Source organism: Mugil cephalus, chromosome 23 (genome assembly GCF_022458985.1).
Source record: "Mugil cephalus isolate CIBA_MC_2020 chromosome 23, CIBA_Mcephalus_1.1, whole genome shotgun sequence".
Taxonomy (NCBI): domain Eukaryota; kingdom Metazoa; phylum Chordata; class Actinopteri; order Mugiliformes; family Mugilidae; genus Mugil; species Mugil cephalus.
Window position 1 is genome coordinate 13738448 of NC_061792.1, and position 13942 is coordinate 13752389.

General features: G+C 37.8%; 2 protein-coding genes across 13 annotated transcripts in view; both read left to right on the forward strand.

The window, feature by feature from the left end:
- Positions 1-13942, forward strand: part of LOC125000990 — a 49449-nt gene that overhangs the window by 7536 nt on the left and 27971 nt on the right. For 5 of the 11 annotated variants that reach the window (XM_047576852.1, XM_047576854.1, XM_047576856.1 and 2 more), the window contains 4 exons: positions 450-488; positions 1527-1568; positions 1724-1786; positions 2374-3355. In XM_047576852.1, the coding sequence (XP_047432808.1) occupies positions 450-488; positions 1527-1568; positions 1724-1779 (137 nt within the window). In that variant the 3' untranslated portion in view covers positions 1780-1786; positions 2374-3355. Of the gene's footprint in view, positions 1-449; positions 489-1526; positions 1569-1723; positions 1787-2373; positions 3356-11703; positions 11841-11934; positions 12041-12384; positions 12529-12959; positions 13086-13169; positions 13331-13493; positions 13564-13689; positions 13795-13942 lie in introns of those variants that run through there. The other 6 variants (XM_047576851.1, XM_047576846.1, XM_047576848.1 and 3 more) reach the window with 5 other exon arrangements.
- On the forward strand, positions 3489-8263 carry LOC125001017. 2 transcript variants are annotated; one of them, XR_007111430.1, is made up of 8 exons: positions 3489-3594; positions 4842-4985; positions 5292-5417; positions 5493-5656; positions 5766-5856; positions 6199-6303; positions 6944-7113; positions 8143-8263. XR_007111430.1 is itself a non-coding variant. In XM_047576925.1 (7 exons), the coding sequence occupies exons 1-7, from the start codon at positions 3534-3536 to the stop codon at positions 7054-7056; spliced, it is 804 nt and encodes a 267-aa protein (XP_047432881.1). In that variant the 5' UTR covers positions 3489-3533; the 3' UTR covers positions 7057-8095. The 2 variants fall into 2 exon arrangements, 1 of the variants encoding a protein (XP_047432881.1); XM_047576925.1 differs by lacking the exon at positions 8143-8263 and having other exon boundaries at positions 6944-8095.

Here is a 13942-nt window from a genome sequence, read left to right on the forward strand (position 1 = left end):
AAATGACTCCAAGGAGAAACTGATTCATCAACTATGAACAAAGAACTTGACAATTGTCAAAGTAAAGCTGGATATAAAATGATTTTCATCCCAGCTCCTTTCAGATCAATCTACAGCCCAGAGAAAAGTAGAAAGCTGCAGTTTGTAGGTTTCATGTCAGAAGAATGTGAAGATTTACCTTGTGAATGTGTTGTGAAGATGTGTATTCATCATGATGGTTCTTTTATTTCCTGACAGCAAACACATCACAGGTCTCTCCTCTCAGTGTAGCTGGTGATAAAATGTGATTTATTATTATTATTCCATATTATCATCACATGAGTGATAATTAGTCTGAAAATAATGTTGATGATGTCGTTTATCCTCAGTAATTTGTGTGACAATATATCGTCCAGCAAATTTGTTATTGTGACAGACCTAGTCATGATTCTTGTTTTATCATTTGACAGACGATGATTCTATCAACAGTTATTGCTCTGGCTATGAAGGTGAGTAACCTTGACAACACATATGTGGTGATTGTGAGCTACATGGACACTTCTTCCTCAGCAAAACAAACGTGTTGCAGCTCCATCACATTTATCTCCAGTTTTCAACTGATGATTGAAGCTGAACCCATTTAACATCCTAGACTGTAACAATATCTGCTTTTTATCAGTTGATGCATCAAAGGAGTCAGAAGACGACATGACTCCTCCTCATCCTGGGGAGAGTTTCAACTGAATAGGATGTTTTCTTTCATGACTATTTAAAAGATGCAACTACTGATAAAAACTCTGCAGGTATTTTCATAGTTGAATAAACTGACATTTCTTTTTAACGTCCTTTCAAACGTAACTGAGTTTTAACATTTAAAACATCGTTCTGTATATTCTAAATCATACTGTTGTGGAAATGATTTGGTGGCTCCACAGGTTGGTAATCACTGATCTAAAGAGTTTGTAGAAGCAGATGATGGACTGAACCATCAGTAAAGACGTTATAACAAGACACTTTGACATTTTACAGACAAACAAGGAACAACTCAGAATAGTGACGGGTCCACGGGAACCAAAGCTGGTGAGTTAAACTAGATCATTAAAATGACTCCAAGGAGAAACTGATTCATCAACTATGAACAAAGAACTTGACAACTGTCAAAGTAAAGCTGGATATAAAATGATTTTCATCCCAGCTCCTTTCAGATCAATCTACAGCCCAGAGAAAAGTAGAAAGCTGCAGTTTGTAGGTTTCATGTCAGAAGAATGTGAAGATTTACCTTGTGAATGTGTTGTGAAGATGTGTGTTCATCATGATGGTTCTTTTATTTCCTGACAGCAAACACATCACAGGTCTCTCCTCTCAGTGTAGCTGCTGATAAAATGTGATTTATTATTATTCCATATTATCATCACATGAGTGATAATTAGTCTGAAAATAATGTTGATGATGTCGTTTATCCTCAGTAATTTGTGTGACAATATATCGTCCAGCAAATTTGTTGTTGTGACAGACACAGTCATGACTCTTCTTTTATCATTTGATAGACGATTCTATTCTCAACAGTCCAGGAACCGGCAATGAAACAGGTGAGTAACCTTGACAACACATATGTGGTGATTGTGAGCTACATGGACTCGTCTTCCTCAGCAAAACAAACGTGTTGCAGCTCCATCACATTTATCTCTAGTTTTCAACTGATGATTGAAGCTTATCATTTTTTTTACTCTTTTATTTGTCCAAGAATCACCCAAACCGGACCAAACAGGCAATGACAACAACAACAATACCAGCCTGTGATCTACAAGTAAGTAGAGTTTGATCATGTGGAACTTCAGTTCTTCATGAACAAGTTAAAGATGCAAGTTTCTAATTTAGTTAATTAACAAGAGGGTTTAATTCATTACCTTCCTCTACTGAGTCTAGAGTCTAGTTGAAGTTCCTGCAGTAAAGAGATGGTTTGTGAAGGTTTTCAGTCCAGGTCATGGTTTATCCAAAAAGAGTTTGTACATTGGGAAAACCAAAAACAACCTACAAACTCACTACATTAACACATGAGAACCAGCTCATTCAGAGGTCCATCTACACCTACACCTGAAGGACAAAGGACACTTCTTTGACGATAGCAACGTCCACATTTTAGCCAGAGAAGACAGATGGTTTGTAAAGGAAGCCAAGGAAGTTGGAGACACTCTCTCTGATGTACAACTCAGTGTTTCCTGTTTAAACCTCAACTTCCCCCCAGACCCTTAGAACTGAATAAGTGACTCAGATCTCAAAAAAAGTTCTTCTCATCCTCTGATCTCACATGTTTTAGAGCTGCATTTCTGTGACAGGAACTTGTCTACATGTCTGTGTGCATCTCGTTTCTCACGTTGTGTCATTTAACAACAGGGGCGTCGGGTGGTGAAGAAACAACAGGCGTGGCAGCAGAAGCAGAGGAAACAACACCAACCGTTTAAACCTCGTTTCTTAAAAAAAAAAAAAAGGAAGGAGCCATTTTCTGTTTGTTAGTGTTTGAATGCTGGTCTGTTCTGTTAAGAAGGAACAATACTTTCACCAAAGCCAAGTCTAATGCTGTCTCAGGTGCTCTTGTCTGTATTTTATGAATCAAAGCTCTCAGACGGTAAATATGGAAAATGTGTTTAGGATGAAAGGTTCGGTGAAACCACATCTAAAAACCGCTTTAGTATTTAATCAGGAGAACTATGTTTACTGTCTTGTCATATTATCTAATGTGAACCCTATTTTGCTATTTAACGGTTCGTTTAAATGATCCAAATCCATTTCTCATCACTATCACAGTTTAAAGCAGAGAGCTGATGACTGCTGATGACCACAGACCAAAGATTATGACCAGTTTCTATTTGTCATATTTATCAGATTTGACATATTTAAATTTACATATATCCAGTGAATCTAACAGTATGTTTATCTCAGAGGTCAAACATTTCTGTTACACTAGAACTGAATATATCCTGTGAATTCTGCTGTCTCACTGGTTTAATTAATGAGCTGTGGTTCAGTAGCGTCTGCCACTTTAAATAACTCACATTAATTATTTTACATTCTTTCCAGCCAACAAAAGCTAGCAACACAGTCACTGAATATTGGGGGGGGGGGCTTAATTTGCTTTCTCTTCTATGCATTCATTTTAACTTGGAAACATGAGCTCTGGGTTGTCAAACTTGGAAATGACTGCTTCCATTCTGTAGTTAATATATGCACATGTTTTAATGTCCTGTAAACGGTGGCACCATCAAAAAAAAAATAACGTTTATTTGTTTCTCACCCATGGAGATGGTGAGAAATGATTACAACATGGGCCGCAGTTTTTGCTTCTTTGACTGAAACAGAATTAAATGGTGAAACTGCTCATCGAATAATTCCTCAAGTTAATTGTATTGCGTAACAGTGCTCCAGATGTCGACGAGGAAGGACGGGGTGTACCTGTGAAGGTAAATAATACTTTGGACCAATCAGATTGTGTTTGTGGCTTTTTGGTGTGTGTGTGATGTGCTGTGTTGAACTATTCATGACTCGAATTCGACAAAATGAAGACGTGTTACCTGCTGCTCCTGCTCGGACTTGTAATTCCATGTGGCGCGTTCTCAGGTAAGATTTATTAACAAACAAAAGTAAGAATCTGAATAGCCTGATATTTGCTGAGTGACATGTTGAGGTCGTGTGAAGTGGAATTAGTCTGTGGAAAAGGCGAGTAAGAAGGGAGTTTGACATTTATTCTCTACAAAAACGAAGCGCAAAGGGAAGTTGGAGCTGCTTTTTACCACGTTTTTTCAGGGTGTGGTTGAGCTGATAATCATCCTGGAGGAATTAAAGCTCAGTGCTTCGTACATTACCACCACAGCCATTTTTTTTTTCTCAGTTATCGTTTTATTTATTTTATCTTTAACCAACAGACAGTAACGGAGTCAACTGAACGAGGAAGTGAAAGAAAAGGGAACTGAATCAGTCCACTGCCACAGCTTATTTGTATGTGGTCTCCAGCCATGCTGAACCTAAAGTGATGCAGCGTACGAGTCCATCTTTTGGACAAGGACTGGGTAGTATGATGAAATCACGGTATTTTCTGTGATGATGAATAAACACTCATGGAGTAACCCCACACTAAACAGGTTTGCGTGGCTCCGTGTTGGCACTGCCTGCTGATGTGGAAATCTGGGACATTTACAGCTCAGAGATGAAGAAACAAATTAAGATGAAATGAAGAAACGGGTACAATTATGGCTTAAATAAAAACATAAACCACCCAGCGTGAACTGTCCAAAATTCTAAATTGTCTTTTTACTTTATTTAACTTTTTTTGTATTTAGGCTGTTTTACAGAGTAGTAGAACTTGAATGTTGATGTCCCGGTCTCTGGCTCTGCTGCTCCTACTCCTGGCCTCCCTCTCAAATCGATATTGGTGTTCATGTTTGTGTTTTGTGGGGCATCGTCCTCACTGATCTTCCTCTCTGCCTGCTGGAGTTCGCTCGTTCGCGCTAATGCACACGAGGAAGAACGAACCGTGGGCCAAACCATTTTTAAGAAGGGGTCGGGGGGGGGGGGGGGGGGGGGGGGGGGGGGGGATTAGTGTAATCAAATGCACCGTATGCTGGTATATCAAAAATTCAGGCAGTGTATTTGAAGTTGTTGACATCATGTCTCGCAAAATGTAAACCTTTCATCGTGTTCTTCTTCCTTGCACTAAAACAAAGGCAAACATTAGGAGTTGTTGTTACTTGTTACATGTTAGTATGTTGTGTTTCTGGTCCGTTCCCCTTCAGATTAAATGGACTGAATTAACTAAAATGAATTTGAACCCCCCTATGTAAGAATAAATAAATACATTTATTTTGCAGATATCTACCAGAAAGTGGGAAATAAAGTTGTCCTTAGTCCAGGCCCTGTGACTGATGACATCTCCAACATAGTTTGGAAACATGGACCGAACATCGCCATGATGTGGTCTGGAGACAAAATCACATCATACCAAGAGTTAAAAGGTACCTGAATAAATTGTCTCACTTAAAATATGATTACCACAGATGCATGGATGGATTTCAGATTTATTTATATTTTCTTTAGGGACTCGATGCTATTTTTATAATTTCATTTTTTATGTGTAAACTGTGACCAATTTCCCTTGTGGATCAATAAAGTCTAAGCATTAAGTTGATTATAATTTTCATCTCTCGCCATTAAAGGAACTTTTGCATCTTTAAAAAAATCCATACTGTTCACATAAATCCCAGATCCATCCAGTTTATTCCAAATTATCTCCAGCTATCTAACAGTTATTGTCTTTTTAGATCGCTGCACGCTGAACCTCACAACTGGAGAGCTGACCATCTCAAACCTGACATTAAAGGACAGCGGCAACTACACAGCAGAGATCAACAACAAAATCTTGGGCACAACTGAAATCATGGTTATCTGTAAGTGAGTAAGTTTGAGTGGAATATTAATTCATTTATTCATCTGAACTCTAATTAAATGCTTCTTTCTATCAGTACCCGTTCCTAAACCAACTATCTCCATAAGCTGTAACGATGAAAAGACCCACTGTGTTCTCACCTGTGAAGGCAACACTACAGGTGTTGAACAAGTCAGCTATTACTGGACATTAGATGACATGGCGTCATGGAGTCTATCCAAAGAGATCAACATAACAAAGGTACAAACATGATAACTGAGTTAGTAGGTGAATGGGACGTATTCAAGAATGTGACATATTTTGGTTCATGAGCTTCAGGCTGATGTTGTTTTTTCCACTGGATTTATAGGAGGAAATGGAGCGTTTTATTTCCTGTACATTGGAAAATCCAGTCAGCTACAAATACAGTGACCGGGTCAACAACCCTATCGCCCGAGACAGTGAGTTTGCCATCAATAAATATCCACCTCAGACCTTCCATTAACATCCATCCTAAGCAGCTTAAAGTGCAGATGTGAACCCTCCCTGATCTGGTCTGAGTTCACATGTGATTTGACCTCGTTCCTTTGATTAGTGTGAACACACAATGAGTCCCGTTTAAAAACCACCTCCTGAACAGGGCTGATCTGTGGAAGAGGAGTTGAACTCATTCATTCAACCACTAGAAATTAACCTTTTAAAGGTTCTGTTAACGAACTAAAGAATGAGATCAGCTACTATTAGGATGAAGGATGCTTGAAAACCACTGACACATTCATTGTTTCCTGTTTTCTTTTTTGTAGTTGACGTAGTGTTTTGTTTAGTGGTAACGGCTTTGGTTCTGATTGGCGTGGGAGGAGTTGTTGGTGTTGGCGTCTTGCTGTTTTACAAATGCAAAGGAAAAAAAGGTAAGAATTCCATAGAAGTATATGTTTTTTCTACAGAAGGAAATATCCATTGTTATAGTATTATTATTATTATTAGAAATGGGTTTATATTTACATTATTAGGTGTGGTTTGTATATGTAGAAGTGATTCTTGTGCTATTTTCCCAATAAAATGGCACAAAGAGGATCCACCCATTTAATTATTTCACTAAATACAATTAAAACGGATTTATTTTGTAAGCAGCAATCCCACCATCAACCTGATGAGTAAAATATAGTTTTCCAGACTGTAGGCTGAGCACTGTGGCATATTTTTACTTTTAATCCAACTTTATTCTCTGTTATTGCCGCTTCTCTATGGGTGAATATTGGTTAGATGTAGCAAACATGGCGCCCATGAAACATGTGACCAGCTCAGAACCAATCAGCATAGAGGGATGGCTCAGACGCTCCATTCCCTGGTTGGACAAACTCTCTCTGATGTACAACTCTGGTGTTTCCTGTTTAAACCTCAACTTCCCCCCATATCCTTAAATCTGAAGAAGCGACTCAGATGAAACGTCTTCTCAAAAAAGCTCTCGTCTTCTAACCTCTCGTATTTTAGAACTTGTCTACTTGTCCGTGCGCAAGTCGTTTCTCACGTTGTGCCATTTAACAACAGGGGCGTCGAGTGGTCAAGAAACAACAGGCGTGGCAGCAGAAGCAGAGGAAACACCAACCGTTTATACCTCGTTTCTTAACAATGAAAAGGAAAAGCCCTCGTCTGTTTTTTAGTGTTGTCTGTTCCTTTGAGAAGGAATGACTCTTTCACCAAAGCCAAGTCTAATGCTGGTGAGCTGCCTCATGTTCTCTTGTGTGTATTTTATGTTTAGGAATCAAAGCACTCAGACAGTAAATGTGGGAAATGTGTTCAGGATGAAAGGTCTGGTGAAAGCACATCTAAAAACCGCTTCAGTATTTAAGCAGAGGAACTCTGTTTATGTAGCTTTTTTATGTGACTTCACATTTCTGTTTCCATTTCTGAGCACAGACTAAAGACGATGACCAGTTTTATATTTATCTTATTTATTAGATTTGAGTGAAACTAACTGTGTTTGTCTCAGAGGCTGTTTGTGACGACACGTCAAACATTTCTGTTACACTCTGCTCATAGAGCTGAATTTATCCTGTGAAACCTGTGATGTTTGATCAAGATTAAACAAACAACAACAACAAAAAACTTGTTGATGCGGGTTATTGTCAGGTTGGAGTAGTTAGTTGATTTTATCTACCAATGGGATGAGAGTAATGCAGCTTTCCCTCGCCAAACTATCATCACCAGCCAATCAGAAGTAGGGTGGGGTGTGTCTTGGAAAGCTTGGTTGAGATCCAGCTGATGCTGCATTCACTTCAAATTGGAAAAAATTACTTCTGCGTCATCAAATACAGAAATTACTGCTTCCAGCTGCTCTAAACGTTTTAATGTTCAGTAAATGGTGACAATAAACCAAACTTATTTTTTCTCCTCGGAGTTGACCTGTAACACGAACACTATGATGTCAAAAGTCTGAAATTTGGAGTTGGAATAAGCTATATCCGAGTTTACATGAAGGCATCATCTGAGGTGGTGTTTTTTCATTGAAGTCACTGTTGTCCAAAAGAAGGAGAGTAAATTTATGATTAATGAAGCTCAGAGAATGTGTCCTAACTGCAGACAAATAGTAAAATAATAATTAATATTAAATATTAGGATTTTTTTTAAAGATGCTAATGAAGATATTAAATATTCTTGACTATGTGTTTCTAAAGTAATAAAATGGAAGAAATCCTAAAAGTGTGATGAGTTTTTGTAACTATTTTATTATATATGTATAATTTCAGAAACCCTGTCAAATTAGAGCCTAAACTACGTACGTGGATGTATTTATGAAAGTTCACAATGACCAAATGATGTAACAATGCTCAACAAGTCGAGAAGGAAGGAAGTAGTGCACCTGCGCAGGTAAAGAATAATGTGGTCCAATCAGGTTTTGGTTTAGTTTCTGTGTTGGTGTGTGTGTGTGCTGAACTACTGAAGACTCGACAAAATGAAGCCGTGTTACCTGCTGCTTCTGCTCGGACTTGTAATTTCTTGTGGCGCGTCCTCAGGTAAGATTTATTAACAAACAAAAGTAAGAATCAGAATAGCCTGATATTTACCGAGTGACATGTTGAGGTTGTGTAATATCCATGTGAAGTGCAATTAGTCTGTGGAAACAGGTGAGGAAGAATTCAACTGAGTTTGATTTGAACTTTTAGTTTGGTTTTTGGTCTTGCCTCTCAAACTCAAGGTGGTCAGTTGTTGAGTTTGACATTTATTCGCGATAAAAACGAAGCGCAATGGAAAGTTGGAGCTACTATTTACCGCATTCTTTCAGGGTGTGGTTGAGCTGCTGATCAGCCTGGAGGAATTTAAGACCAGGCCTTAGTACATTACCACTACAGTCACTTTTGTTTTTACAGTTATCTTTTCAGTTATTTTATCTTTAACCAACAAACAGTAATAGACTCAAATGAACAAGAAAGTGAAAGAAAAAGGAAATAAATCGTTCTACTGCCACAGCTCATTTGCGTCAGGTCTCAAGGCATGCAAAACCTGAAATGATGTAACATATGAGTCCATCTTTTGAACACGGGGCTGGGCTTCATGACCAAATCACGTTATTTTTCAAAATTCAGACGGTATATCACAACTGAACACATCATGACAAAGTAATTGACCCTCGCCTGATGCTCATGATTACTGAGTACAACTTGAATGCCTCATAATTGCAATTCAACAAAGTAACATTCAATTAGCTCCATAGGAATCATTGCTCTGCAATGAACTGGGGACTTATCCAGAATGTAAACCTGATGACAGCTAAGATCTGATGTCCTGGTCTCTGCTCTGCTGCTCCTACTCCTGGCCTCCCTCTCAAGTCTCTACTAGTGCTCAGATTTGTGTTTTTTGTGTCATCATCTTAATTGATATATACCGCCTAGCCCTATTTTGAACGTCTCTTTTAAGTGAACGATAAGACTCAGTTCACACATACGAGCTTTTCTCATGTGAAAATTCTCTGCGCTGTTGTCACGCATTACCAGTTTATTCCATGAGTCTGCGCTGTACACACTGCCTTCACATGAACGACAAATGATACCTCTGAGTTTGAGTTTTCCACAGCATGCTCCATTCATGTGAACATATCTATCTATATATAACTAATAGGGCTGAGTCTGACTGATTGAAGAATGTAGTGGAGCCAGATTGACAGCTTTATCAGCTGGAGGAGGACCAACGAACAACTTATGTAAAAATGCAGCACTTTGCTGTTGTTTACATCACAGATGTCAAACATATGTCCACTGTTTTATTTAAAGACTAAACAGTAGACACCAATTTGCCCAAATGTCACTAAGTTTTCTGAAGAAATTTCAGTTTTTTTGACATTTAGCTTTTCATCTTTGCTCTAAAACAAATCGAAAAAATCTGGAGCTGTCATTACTTATCTTGCAACCCATTTGAGATCAAATTGGCTAAAATGACTGAAATTGATTAAAATGATTTGACACCTCTGGTCAACAGGGTAGCCTGCAAAACTACAGATAAACCACCTTATCTGTTTTTATTGTGCCACAAAGTTTTTTAGTTGAGAGAAAATTCCAAACTGTGACTATCTCCAGGTATAAATAAAGTATCTAATCTAATCTAATCTAATCTAATCTAATCTAATCTAATCTAATCTAATCTAATCTAATCTAATCTAATCTGGCACCACCTTGTGGAATTCATGCTGCCAGTGACTGTTTCCTTGATAAAAACGAGTTACTGCTGGTTGATTTAGAAAAAAATAATTGATTGTAGTCGGCGACGTGTGGCGAGATTTAAGAGAAAAACAACGAGTTAGCGACACCAGTCTAACCTGAGCTCACTACTCTCCATATATTTACAGGAAATACGTAAATTCAGTGAGTTTGACTGTAAAATAACTGGGATTATACTGAGATTTATATCACAGACTAAAAGTGTAACTTAGTTTATCTAAAAGCTTTATAAGTCCAGTCTATTAATATAGTTGAGTAGAAGTAGAAAGTAGCAGAACATCACCAGTGATGTTTTAAATGAAATGTTAGTGAAGTACTTAAAATCGATTCTTCGATAAAACAAATGAATGACATGTTATATAATGGTCTTTATTTTGTAGTCATCTACATGAAACCAGGAGACACAGTTTTCCTTAGTCCAGGCTCTGTGACTCCTCCCATCACCAGTATAACATGGAAATATAATTCAAACCTGGCTGCAGAGTGGTACGGAGGAGACATGATTGACTTCTACGGGGACTTCAAAGGTATTTAACAACTTTAATGAAAATGAATCAAACACCTTCAGTCAAGCCTTTTGTTTCATCTGAAGAACTAATTAATGAAGTTGATCTTTGCAGGGTTTAACATTTTATATTTGAAGTGATTTAGATTTGAACATCTTTAAACATAAATATCTCATTAAAATTCAAGTAAAAAACTTAAAAACTTGACTTTTCCTTCCAGGTCCAGGTCAATACTGAAACTGGAAAGTTGACCATCCCAGACGTGACACTAGAGGACAGTGGCATCTACACACCAGAGATCAACAACAGAGTCTTGAACTCAATTAATATCAAGGTTATCTGTAAGTGGAGGAATTAGGACTGAAGTCACACACACACATGACACGTCAAACATTTTCTGTTATTTTGCTCATTCTGTTACTCAGGCTGTGGTGCCCTGAGCAAGCATCTAACTCCCAATATGTTCCCCGGGCGCACCCACCACTGCTCCAACTGTACACATTACTGTGTGTGAACAAATGGATGGGTCAAACAGCAGGACAGAATTTCCCCTCGGGGATCAATATAGTATATCATAGAGCTGAATTTATCCTGTGAAACCTGCTGTCTTACTGGTTTAATTATGAGTTTAATTCATTAATGACTGAGGAACAAGAGAGTTATTTTTATTATTTTTGTTTGCGTCATCTCTGGCAAAGCTGAACAAGTCACTGCTTTAAAAACAGAAAGGACCTGTGAATGTGTTGCAGCCAATCAATCACATTCTGTCAGCTTTCAGACTCATTAAATGTCAGAATCATCACGGTGCTGTCCCTCCAGTCTCCACATTTCTCCACAAACAGAACGAGAGTTTTCCAGTCCTCTGAAGTAGTGGTTCCCAACCTGGGGACTGGGGGGCGCCAGAGATCACAAACCTTGCCTAGTCTGAGCTCACCATCAGTTTTCACCTGTTTCACCAGTTTTTAAAACTTGTGTCGTGTGTGTGTGTGTGTGTGTGTGTGTACACATACATACATATATATTAATTTATTCTTCTGATCTCTAATTAAATGTTTGTTTCTATCAGTACCTGTTACTAAACCGACTATCACCATGAGCTGTGACGATGAAAAGACCCACTGTGTTCTCACCTGTGAAGGCGACACTACAGGTGTTGAACAAGTCACCTACACCTGGAAGTCAGGTGATGTGGTGAAGAGTGAAACCAAGGAGTTTAAAATAACAAAGGTACAAACACGATAATGGTGTTAGTAGGTTATTGTGACCTGTTTTGGTTCATGAGCTTCAGGCTGATGTTTTTGTTTTTCCACTGGATTTATAGAAGGATACGGAGGCTTCATTTGTCTGTACGGTGAAAAATCCAGTCAGCTCTGAAAGCAGCGAAGCAGTCGACAACCCTTTAACCACCAACAATGAGTTTGACATCAGTAAATATCTCCACAGTGACCTCAGAGGATGAACCACCTGAATAATAGTTCATTAGTGATGAACCTTTTAAAGGTTCTGTTAACGAACTAAAGAAGGAGATCAGCTACTATTAGAATGAAGGATGCTTGAAAACCACTGACACATTCATTCACTTCTGGTTTCTTTTTTTTGTAGACGAAAAACATTATAGAAGTAGAAGTAGAAAATATCAGAACATCACCAGTGATGTTTTAAATGAAATGTTAGTGAAGTGGTTAAAAGTGAGTTTTTGACAAAATAATTTAAAATGTAATCCCCGTTTATGAATGACCTGTTATAGGCTGTATTGGTCTTTATTTTACAGTCATCTACAAGACAGTGGGTGATGAAGTCGTCCTCAGTCCAGGCTCTAAGGTTGATGACATCACCAGCCTGACATGGAAATATGGACCTGACACTGTTGTGGATTTGTTTCAAGGCAAATCTAAATTCTACCACACCTTCAAAGGTACAGTCACTAAAGATTTACCAGTTATTTATTTTATCCAGACAGATCTTTGACTTCTGGTTTCACACTTTTATACCAAAGGTCCTCAATATTAACTCCTCTATGACACATATTACACATTATTATTATTATTATTATTATTGAAGGATTTTAATGTGATTCTGGTCGACCAAAAAGAATTAAATATAATGTAGTTTAATGTAAACAGTACAAATAATCATTTGTGTAAATGATTTACTTATGTTGTTGTTGTTCACTAACCCTATACTCTTACAGAACAGAAAATTAAAATATTGAAATATATTAATATTGAAAGTCAGGTTTGAGGAGTCCCTGGAAACATCAGTGTATTACAGTGTCTGTGTCCATCCAGTTTACTTTGTAATTATCTGTTTTAATAACATCTTTAATAACACATCATTGTCCTTTAGGTCACTATAAACTGGACACCACAACTGGAGAGTTGACCATCTTTAACCTGACACTAGAGGACAGTGGGATCTACATAGCAGAGATCAACGATAAAGTCCTGGACCCAACTGAACTGAAGGTTTTCTGTAAGTGGAGAAAATATGACTGAATATCTGGAATATTCATTAATTTATTCATCTGATCTCTAATTAAATGTTTGTTTCTATCAGCACCTGTTCCTAAACCAACTGTCTCCATGAGCTGTGACGATGAAAAGATCCACTGTGTTCTGACCTGTGAAGGCATCACTACAGATGTTGGACCAGTCACCTACACCTGGTGGTCAGATAATAAGATTATACATGAAACCAAGCAGCTCAACATAACAAAGGTACAAACATGATAATGGAGTCAGTAGGTGGATGTGACATATTCCAACATGACTCTGGGACTTTAGAACCAAACATCATCTTCTATTATCTGGATGTACAAAGATAAAAGGAGCATTTTGCTTCATGAGCTTCAGGCTAATGTTGTTTTTACTGGATTTCTAGGAGGAGATTAACTCTGGGTTCATCTGTGTGGTGAATAATCCAGTCAGCTCTAAAAGAAGCGAAGAATTCAGTGAGTTTGACCTAAATTAAAATCTACACAGAGGAGTCAGGTTCTGGAGACATGTTTTAATTTAATATGAGAATACAACGTGATTTGCAGATGTATTAATTTATTATTTCTTTTCTGTCTTTGTAGAAAAACAGAATTTATTGACCTTAACAGTGGTCTTGATTCTATTGGGTTTTGTTATTTTTTGTGTTGGTGTCATCTTGTACATACACAAACGCAAAGGAGGACATGGTAAGAATTCATAAAACATTATATTTATTCCACAGACTTTAAATATTCATAATATTATTATAAATGTATGTTTGTCCATTAGTTCCTTCTCTAGATGAGGGTCAGTAGACAGGATGATACAGGAATGATACCAGATATCAAGTTTAAC